The sequence below is a fragment of the Salvelinus namaycush genome, unplaced genomic scaffold, assembly GCF_016432855.1.
Source record: "Salvelinus namaycush isolate Seneca unplaced genomic scaffold, SaNama_1.0 Scaffold1921, whole genome shotgun sequence".
NCBI lineage: Eukaryota > Metazoa > Chordata > Actinopteri > Salmoniformes > Salmonidae > Salvelinus > Salvelinus namaycush.
Window position 1 is genome coordinate 20,001 of NW_024058699.1, and position 11,342 is coordinate 31,342.

The 11,342-nt window shown below is 44.1% G+C and overlaps 1 protein-coding gene across 1 annotated transcript; it reads left to right on the forward strand.

Annotated features, from left to right (window-relative positions):
• Positions 1–2,824: 2,824 nt before the first annotated feature.
• On the forward strand, positions 2,825–6,694 carry LOC120037847 (extensin-2-like). The gene is made up of 3 exons (XM_038983816.1): positions 2,825–2,932; positions 4,873–5,501; positions 5,593–6,694. The coding sequence occupies exons 1-3, from the start codon at positions 2,825–2,827 to the stop codon at positions 6,692–6,694; spliced, it is 1,839 nt and encodes a 612-aa protein (XP_038839744.1).
• Positions 6,695–11,342: the final 4,648 nt, after the last annotated feature.

The window sequence follows — 11,342 nt, forward strand, 5'->3', positions numbered from 1 at the left end:
TAGGGTTCCATAGGGCTCTGGTCAAACGTAGTGCACTATATAGGGAATAGGGTTCCATAGGGCTCTGGTCTAAAGTAGTGCACTATATATAGGGAATAGGGTTCCATAGGGCTCTGGTCTAAAGTAGTGCACTATATAGGGAATAGGGTTCCATAGGGCTCTGGTCTAAAGTAGTGCACTATATATAGGGAATAGGGTTCCATAGGGCCCTGGTCTAAAGTAGTGCACTATATAGGGAATAGGGTTCTATAGGGCTCTGGTCTAAAGTAGTGCACTATATAGGGAATAGGGTTCTATAGGGCTCTGGTCTAAAGTAGTGCACTATAAAGGGAATAGGGTTCCATAGGGCCCTGGTCAAAAGTACTGTATTTTCGTTTGAAAATATTTTTTTGCTTCGGGTGTATTTACCGACGGCCCATATAGGTCTTTCTTTTTCTTCCCTCTGCCTGTAAATCTCTGAGACATGGATTGAGATGCTATTCTCATCCCCCGTTCAAAGGGACAATTTAGTAATTTGTGCACTGCAGGAGCTGTATTTACAGGATTTTAAAGAACTAATTGGAAATCTGAAAGACTCCAACAAGGGTCCAATTATATCAGGCCCAGTGCCATCACTGAGTCGTAGCAGTGAAAGGTTCAGTGGGTTGCTGGCACGACACGACTGGCTACGAGTCTACTGTAGCTCTGTTGGACTTACTTTGATATCTTTTGGAAACAGAAGATGTTCTACAGAGAGGATGGGGTCCATCCAATTTATCTTGGTGCCTGGACCCTGTCCTCACATTTTAAGGCTGCGCTGAGACATTGACCTATCAAAACCACAAGTCCCGCTCAGCTAATCCCAAACATAAATGATCAGCGTTGTCATCCTACCGCAGGTCCACGTCCCCGTTCAAGGCAAAGGCCCCATGGTTCAGTCCCAGACAATCATGCATCTACCAAATCAAACTAATCCCATGGTATTTTCATATAAGTTGTTACTTACATGATGTACATACTACCTAAATTGTCCCGACCAACCAGTGCTCCCACACATTGGCTAACTGGGCTATCTGCATTGTGTCCCGCCACCCGCCAACCCCTCTTTTTACGCTTCTGCTACTCTCTGTTCATCATATATGCATAGTCACTTTAACGATACCTACATGTACATACTACCTCAATCAGCCTGACTAACCGGTGTCTGTATGTAGCCTCGCTACTCTTATTTTCAAATGTCTTTTTACTGTTGTTTTATTTCTTTACTTACCTACACACACACACACACGCGCACACACACACACACACACACACACACACACACACACACACACACACACACACACACACACACACACACACACACACACACACACACACACACACACACACACACACACACACACACACACCTTTTTTCCCGCACCATTGGTTAGAGCCTGTAAGTAAGCATTTCACTGTAAGGTCTACACCTGTTGTATTCGGGCGCCCGTGACAAATAACCTTTGATTTGATTTGATCATGCTTGTATTAAAGACTCCATTTGATCTGAAAACTCACACTGGACTGATTCATTTAAAATGCTATACATTTGATTTAAAAGATTGATTTCATTATAATCCGGGTTTCTCAATCCAACATGGACATTCTGATAATTTCTGAAACTTGATTGAATAATTCTGTGATGGACTCTGATGTGTCACTGTCTGGATAAGGTGTTTACAGATCAGACAGAGTCGGCAGAGTTCGGGGTTGTTGTCATATTTATAAATGTTTTTGTGGCTTTGTAGCTCTCTGTCTCTAAGCAGTTTGACCGTCTGGTTCTTAATGTGGTTACTGGTCATAATGACCAGCTGACATCACCGTCCCTCGGCTCCCTCGTGTGGCTCTTAATTTATCTGAATTACTATCTATGTTTGGTTTATCTCAACTACTAATTATGGGAAATGTTTCCATTGATTTGGAGGATGCCAGTGTCAGATACGCTGAAAGATATTTGCTCTGAGCTAAACCTGTCTCAGCGGACAACTGAGCCTACACGGCCGAATCCTAAAGATCCATCAAAATCTACCAATGTTTGATCTTATTTTGACGAATACTAAATATGTTACTAGTGGGGGGGGTTTTCCCACTGGATTTTAGTGACCTCTGCACAGTTTTATATGTCAGAGACGTGAGAATGCATAAATCTAAGCCTTGTGACATCACTAACAGGAACTCGGAACACTTTAGTGAACTAGATTTTTATTTTTTTATTTTTTTTACATGATCTTTATATTAGTGACCTTTGATTGTATTTCAGCTAATCCTTGAACCTGATTTAACCTTAAGCTTTTTTTTGTTGTTGTTGTAAATGTCTTCAAAGCTATTGTAGATAGTCATGCTCCCTTCAAAAACTCTTGAGAGATAAAATGTAGATCGAATACCTGGTTCACTCCTGAATTATTCAAAGTCATTCGTAAGGGAAATGGTGCCTGGGTCAAAGCCAGGAACACAGGCTTAGACCCGGATTGGCAATCTTTTAAGCAACTGAGGAATCAACGTATAAGACAAATCAGAAAATGCTAAATCTGATTATTATGTAACCACTTTTTCTGTTTGTAAGACGAATCCCAGCAAAAAAATCTGGAAGATTGTCAAATCTCTGAAGGGTACTACTTCTTCCTCTCTGCCACAACAAATTAATTCAGACTCTGGCCCCAATACAGACGGAAAGAAATACCATCAATGATGCATTTAATCGTCGTTTTATTTCAGCGGGCAATTTTTTCCGAAAGAGCGTCTTAAGCCACACTATCTCTAAGCGTGGGCGAAATGCCGATTTTGAGAGTTTTGCAGATTGAAAATGGTAGTCCTTAATGCCTTACTTGCTATAGATAGCAAGCAAGCCACAGGGGCTGACCAATCGGAGCCGGGCCTGCTCAAGTGTGCTACCCCCCTCATTGCTGGCTCAGTAACACATATCTTAAATGTAATATTGTTATCAGGAAATATAAAGTATGGAAAACAGAGTATGTGCTGCCAGTCCAGAAGGGGAGACGGTAATGATATTGATCATTGTGGTCCTATCTCTAGGCGTCCATGTCTAGCCAAAGATTCTCCAAACTTTGCTAAATAAGCAATTTAGCTTTTTCGTTTTATCTGAACATGCTATTTTTAATATAATGAATCAGGGTTTAGGCCTGGCCATCCAATCAGGGTTTAGGCCTGGCCATCCAATCAGGGTTTAGGCCTGGCCATCCAATCAGGGTTTAGGCCTGGCCATCCAATCAGGGTTTAGGCCTGTGCACAGCACTATCTCACAGCAACCACGTTAGTTGTTAATGATATTGTCAATGCTTTAGATGCTAAAATGAAATGTGTTGCTTTGTTAGTTGACCTTTCAAAAGTTTTTTGATACTGTTGATTGTGGTATTTTCTATAGAATACGTTGTCCTCGATAGGTCTGAGCTCTGACGCCTGTTCTTGGTTTCATGATTATCTTAGTGACAGAACTCAGGCCGTCGTGATTGATGGGGTTAAGTCTGAATTTCTTGATGTACATAAAGGTGTACCACAGGGGTCCATTTTGGGTCCTGTTCTCTTCATTGGTCAATCTGTTAAAATGTTTAATGCAGATGATACTATTATGTACTCAATTGCACCAACTGCTGACCTGGCTTTGACAAGGCTACAGTCTGATTTTACAGCTGTACAGAAAGCCCTTACTGATTTAAACTCATTTTGTTTCCAAGTGCTCGTAAGATTGTCTCAGATGGATTACATCTTCACTCATCGGATGGTTCTGTAATCCAACAAGTCCCTGAATACAAATACCTAAGGTATTGTGATTGACATTGAATTAATGTATAAAAGCATACAAATTAACTTGTTAAGAAGCAAAGATTGAATTAGGGGCTTTTTGAATAGAAACAGATGTTGCCCCTCTCTCGTCAACAGGAAGCAGATTGTGAAGTCAACTTTTGGACCCGTTCTTGATTATGGTGATAGTACTTATCAACCGTTCTACCTGTTGTTGATTACGGTGATACTATTTTTAGGTTCTAACTTCAAGTAAATAACTCACGGACACGAGAGAAGTTCAACCAAGTTTCATTCTTCCCAAAGGGTCGAAACAGCTGTAATTCAGACACCGACATGGCTTCCCCCGTGGTAGTATTCACACCCTACTTTAAGTGGAGTCTTCTCCTTATTGCTAAACTTTGCATCATTCTTGCTAAGCAGGGAACTAAGTGATATGAGCCTTTAACGGTTTCTCCCCTTATCAGTACTGTCACATGTGATGGTTTTCCCTGCACTCAGCCCCTCCCAAGCTTCCCTCTGTCCCCCCCTCATGTATCTTAGTTAACTAATGTTCCTATACTTCTGAGTATAACAATGTTCCCGAGCTTACTCGTTACAACAACGAACGTAACAGGAAGATTTTTATCATGAAGGTGTTTGTTTTAATTGACAGTGTTTTTGGATTTTAATTATTTAATGTGTTTAATTGCCTATATTTATGTTAATCTATATTGCATGATGTAAATTATTGTTTTTGTATATATTATATACTTCCCTGTTGAAATTAAGGTAAAATAAATGAATAAAATTATACTAATAATAATAATAATAAGTGCAGGGAAATGGGTCCTATTTGGGATGAACTCAGCCCTAATCCGTCTGAGAGCTCTGTTTACAGAGGAGATCAGTGTTTCAACGGGGTATTAGATGTGCAGATTGCAGGTGATTTAAATTCTCATCAAACTGAAGAAATAAAGCTGACGTGAAGTCAACATGATTTCTGTCCAATAACTGCATCACGATAGAAGCTGGTTTGCCATTCATAGGGTAAACAATAAACAAAGTAAACAAGTTTACCAGTTTACCCCCACCAGCACCCCACTCCCCCAGTTTACCCCCACCAGCACCCCATTCCCCCAGTTTACCCCCACCAGCACCCCATTCCCCCAGTTTACCCCCACCAGCACCCCATTCCCCCAGTTTACAGCCACCAGCACCACACTCCCCCAGTTTACCCCCACCAGCACCCCATTCCCCCAGTTTACAGCCACCAGCACCCCATTCCCCCAGTTTACAGCCACCAGCACCCCACTCCCCCAGTTTACCCCCACCAGCACCCCATTCCCCCAGTTTACCCCCACCAGCACCCCATTCCCCCAGTTTACCCCCACCAGCACCCCACTCCCCCAGTTTACCCCCACCAGCACCCCATTCCCCCAGTTTACAGCCACCAGCACCCCACTCCCCCAGTTTACCCCCACCAGCACCCCATTCCCCCAGGTTACCCCCACCAGCACCCCATTCCCCCAGTTTACAGCCACCAGCACCCCATTCCCCCAGTTTACAGCCACCAGCACCCCACTCCCCCAGTTTACAGCCACCAGCACCCCACTCCCCCAGTTTACCCCCACCAGCACCCCATTCCCCCAGTTTACCCCCACCAGCACCCCATTCCCCCAGTTTACAGCCACCAGCACCCCACTCCCCCAGTTTACCCCCACCAGCACCCCATTCCCCCAGTTTACAGCCACCAGCACCCCATTCCCCCAGTTTACAGCCACCAGCACCCCACTCCCCCAGTTTACCCCCACCAGCACCCCATTCCCCCAGTTTACCCCCCACCAGCACCCCATTCCCCCAGTTTACCCCCACCAGCACCCCATTCCCCCAGTTTACAGCCACCAGCACCACACTCCCCCAGTTTACCCCCACCAGCACCCCACTCCCCCAGTTTACCCCAACCTTCATCCCAATCCCCCAGTTTACCCTCACCAGAACCCCATTCCGCCAGTTTACCCCCACCAGAACCCCAATCCCCCAGTTTACCCCTACCAGCACCCCACTCCACCAGTTTACCCTACCAGCACCCCACTCCCCCAGTTTACCCTCACCAGAACCCAAATCCCCCAGTTTACCCCTACCAGCACCCCACTCCACCAGTTTACCCTACCAGCACCCCACTCCCCCAGTTTACCCTCACCAGAACCCCATTCCCCCAGTTTACCCCCACCAGAACCCCAATCCCCCAGTTTACCCCTACCAGCACCCCACTCCCCCAGTTTACCCCCACCAGAACCCCACTCCCCCAGTTTACCCCCACCAGCACCTCACTCCCCCAGTTTACCCCCACCAGAACCCCATTCCCCCAGTTTACAGCCACCAGCACCCCCCCCCCCCCAAGTTTACCCCCACCAGAACCCCAATCCCCCAGTTTACCCCTATCAGCACCCCACTCCACCAGTTTACCCCCACCAACACCCCACTCCCCCAGTTTACCCCCACCAGAACCTCTCTCCCCCTGTTTACCCCCACCAGCACCCCAATTCCCCAGTTTACCCCACCAGAACCCCAATCCCCAGTTTACCCCCACCAGCACCCCACTCCCCCTGTTTACCCCCACCAGAACCCCACTCCCCCAGTTTACCCCCACCAGCACCCCACTCCCCCAGTTTACCCCCACCAGCACCCCAATCCCCCAGTTTACCCCCACCAGCACCCCACTCCCCCAGTTTACCCCCACCAGAACCCCACTCCCCCAGTTTACCCCCACCAGCACCCCACTCCCCCAGTTTACCCCCACCAGCACCCCAATCCCCCAGTTTACCCCCACCAGCACCCCACTCCCCCAGTTTACCCCCACCAGCACCCCATTCCCCCAGTTTACCCCCACCAGAACCACACTCCCCCAGTCCTGGTGACAGTGATAAGCTAGCAACTGTCTATAGAAGTCAGGACTGGAGTGTGGTGCTTATAGCAACAGGCTAACAGATGATAAGATACATGAGGACAGGTGGACAGGTGGACATGGCACTCTATAGAAAGTATTTTTCTGAAACAATTCTCTAATTGTATCTTTACAGCAGTGGAGGCTACTCAGAGGAGGAAGAGGAGGACCATTCTCTAATTGTATCTTTACAGCAGTGGAGGCTCCTCAGAGGATGAAGAGGAGGACCATTCTCTAAATGTATCTTGACAAGTCTTAAGGAGGTGAGTGAGCCATGCATAATAACACTAATAAAGTCTTTCATATTGCAGCCGGTCAACCAGGTCACCGCCATAAGAAACAGACAATTGGATTCCATAGTCTGGCATTACAAACATAACCCTGCTTTAACCTACCATTATGGTTGGTTGTACCTCACTCGTCACTTTGGTGACCACTTCCCCCCTGAAGCAAAACCTTTATAGACAATTATTTATTTATTTTAACCATCACTTTAAGGTCAGAAATATATATTTTTTCTTCGTGATACTTCCAGACCAGGGAAGCATTGTGTGTGTAATTTAATTCTGTTAGCGCCTAAATTATGTCCCGGCAAATCTCCACTCAGCCCCGGCTTTGTCAACCACTGTTAGGAGACAGTCTTCATTCAACAGTCAATTTATCAATAGTACAAGCTTGTCATCATAGACGCTGTAAGTGAAATTAATGGAACAGGATCTAACCAAATTAGGGCCCCCCTCCTCCTGCCTACACAGACATGATAAATATAACCAAGATAAATATGCATCACACTTAGTGGTGGAGGAACACATACTTTCAGGGGAGGATAGGCTACTCTAGCTTTTCTGGATATGAGAGCAAACACTGACCAACATTACACTGACACTGACCAACATTACACTGACACTGACCAACATTACACTGACACTGACCAACATTACACTGACTCTGACACCGACCAACATTACACTGACCAACATTACACTGACACTGACCAACAATACACTGACACTGACCAACAATACACTGACACTGACCAACATTACACTGACACTGACCAACATTACACTGACACTGACCAACATTACACTGACTCTGACCAACATTACACTGACACCGACCAACATTACACTGACACCGACCAACATGACACTGACACTGACCAACATTACACTGACACTGACCAACATGACTCTGACACTGACCAACATTACACTGACACTGACCAACATTACACTGACACTGACCAACATTACACTGACACTGACCAACATTACACTGACACTGACCAACATTACACTGACACTGACCAACATTACACTGACACTGACACTGACCAACATTACACTGACCAACATTACACTGACACTGACCAACAATACACTGACACTGACCAACATTACACTGACACTGACCAACATTACACTGACACTGACCAACATTACACTGACTCTGACCAACATTACACTGACACCGACCAAAATTACACTGACACCGACCAACATTACACTGACACTGACAAACATTACACTGACACTGACCAACATTACACTGACTCTGACACTGACCAATATTACACTGACACTGACAAACATTACACTGACATTGACCAACATTACACTGACACTGACCAACATTACACTGACTCTGAAACTGACCAACATTACACTGACACTGACAAACATTACACTGACACTGACCAACATTACACTGCCATTGACCAACATTACACTGACACTGACCAACATTACACTGACTCTGACATTGACCAACATTACTCTGACACTGACCAACATTATGCTGACATTGACCAACATTACACTGACCAACATTACACTGACAATGACAAACATTACACTGACATTGACCAATATTACACTGACACTGACCAACATTACACTGACACCGACCAACATTACACTGACACTGACAACCATTACACTGACACCGACCAACATTACACTGACCAACATTACACTGACACTGACCAACATTACACTGACACTGACCAACATTACACTGACTCTGACACTGACCAACATTACACTGACACTGACAAACATTACACTGACATTGACCAACATTACACTGACACTGACCAACATTACACTGGCTATGACACTGACCAACATTACACTGACACTGACAAACATTACACTGACACTGACCAACATTACACTGACTCTGACATTGACCAACATTACACTGACACTGACCAACATTACACTGACATTGACCAACATTACACTGACACTGACCAACATTACACTGACTCTGACATTGACCAACATTACTCTGACACTGACCAACATTATACTGACATTGACCAACATTACACTGACCAACATTACACTGACACTGACAAACATTACACTGACATTGACCAATATTACACTGACACTGACCAACATTACACTGACACCGACAAACATTACACTGACACTGACCAGCATGACACTGACCAACATTACACTGACATTGACCAACAGTACACTAACCAACATTACACTGACATTGACCAACATTACACTGACACTGATACTGACAAACACTACACTGACACTGACCAACATTACACTGACACTGACCAACATTACACTGACACTGACCAACATTACACTGACACTGACCAACATTACACTGACACTGACCAACATTACACTGACACTGACCAACATTACACTGACACTGACCAACATTACACTGACACTGACCAACATTACACTGACACTGACCAACATTACACTGATACTGACAAACATTACACTGACCCTGACAGTCACCAACATTACACTGACATTGACCAACAGTACACTGACCAACATTACACTGACATTGACCAACATTACACTGACACTGATACTGACAAACACTACACTGACACTGACCAACATTACACTGACACTGACCAACATTACACTGACACTGACCAACATTACACTGACACTGACCAACATTACACTGACACTGACCAACATTACACTGATACTGACAAACATTACACTGACCCTGACAGTCACCAACATTACACTGACATTGACCAACAGTACACTGACCAACATTACACTGACACTGATACTGACAAACACTACACTGACACTGACCAACATTACACTGACCCTGACAGTCACCAACATTACACTGATCCTGACAGTCACCAACATTACACTGACATTGACCAACAGTACACTGACCAACATTACACTGACATTGACCAACATTACACTGACACTGATACTGACAAACACTACACTGACACTGACAGTCACCAACATTACACTGACATTGACCAACAGTACACTGACCAACATTACACTGACACTGATACTGACAAACACTACACTGACACTGACCAACATTACACTGACCCTGACAGTCACCAACATTACACTGACCCTGACAGTCACCAACATTACACTGACATTGACCAACAGTACACTGACCAACATTACACTGACATTGACCAACATTACACTGACACTGATACTGACAAACACTACACTGACACTGACCAACATTACACTGACACTGACCAACATTACACTGACACTGACCAACATTACACTGACACTGACCAACATTACACTGACACTGACCAACATTACACTGATACTGACAAACATTACACTGACCCTGACAGTCACCAACATTACACTGACATTGACCAACAGTACACTGACCAACATTACACTGACATTGACCAACATTACACTGACACTGATACTGACAAACACTACACTGACACTGACCAACATTACACTGACACTGACCAACATTACACTGACACTGACCAACATTACACTGACACTGACCAACATTACACTGACACTGACCAACATTACACTGACACTGACCAACATTACACTGACACTGACAAACATTACACTGACCAACATTACACTGACCCTGACAGTCACCAACATTACACTGACATTGACCAACATTACACTGACACTGACCAACATTACACTGACACTGACCAACATTACACTGACACTGACCAACATTACACTGATACTGACAAACATTACACTGACCCTGACAGTCACCAACATTACACTGACTCTGACAGTTACCAACATTACACTGACTCTGACAGTTACCAACATTACACACTGACATAGTTATATATATTTTTATTTTATTTAAAATAATAGCTAAAAATTGTTATTTAGATTTTTATTTAATGTAAAATAATAGCTGTGTAACACACTTCTTTTGACATAAAATGTTTTCAAATGAAATATGTGACACACGTTGACATTGTTCAAGTTCAAGTAACTAATATCCAACCTGTCCTCACCTGGGATTTGAACTCACAATCTCTGGGTTCCACGGCCTACCGATTGTCCTGCAATGCCACCATGAGACAAGTTGAGCAAACACATCATTTTAAATTGATAATTAGTTGTAACTACTATATATATTTATTTTTACAGTGTAGGTTTTTCAGGAAATAGCCTAGTTGCACCAGTAAGGTCCCATAAAATCTGCGTTGACGGAATCAAGGAATCCAGACATTAAAAACGGAATTGAACAAACGTATTGAATTTAGTAGGAAATCAACTAAATCTATTGAACTTGTCAGAGTCGATCATAAGACATGAACAAAGTGCATCAGTGATTGGTATTTTCC

Excerpts from the sequence above, each read along its gene's own strand:
- LOC120037847 (XM_038983816.1), top strand. The coding sequence starts at position 2,825 with ATGGTAGTCCTTAATGCCTTACTTGCTATAGATAGCAAGCAAGCCACA. Across the intron at positions 2,933-4,872 it reads CCCCCCTCATTGCTGGCTCA|TTTACCCCCACCAGCACCCC; the intron begins GTAACACATATC and ends CCACTCCCCCAG. Across the intron at positions 5,502-5,592 it reads ACCAGCACCCCATTCCCCCA|TTTACCCCCCACCAGCACCC; the intron begins GTTTACAGCCAC and ends CCATTCCCCCAG.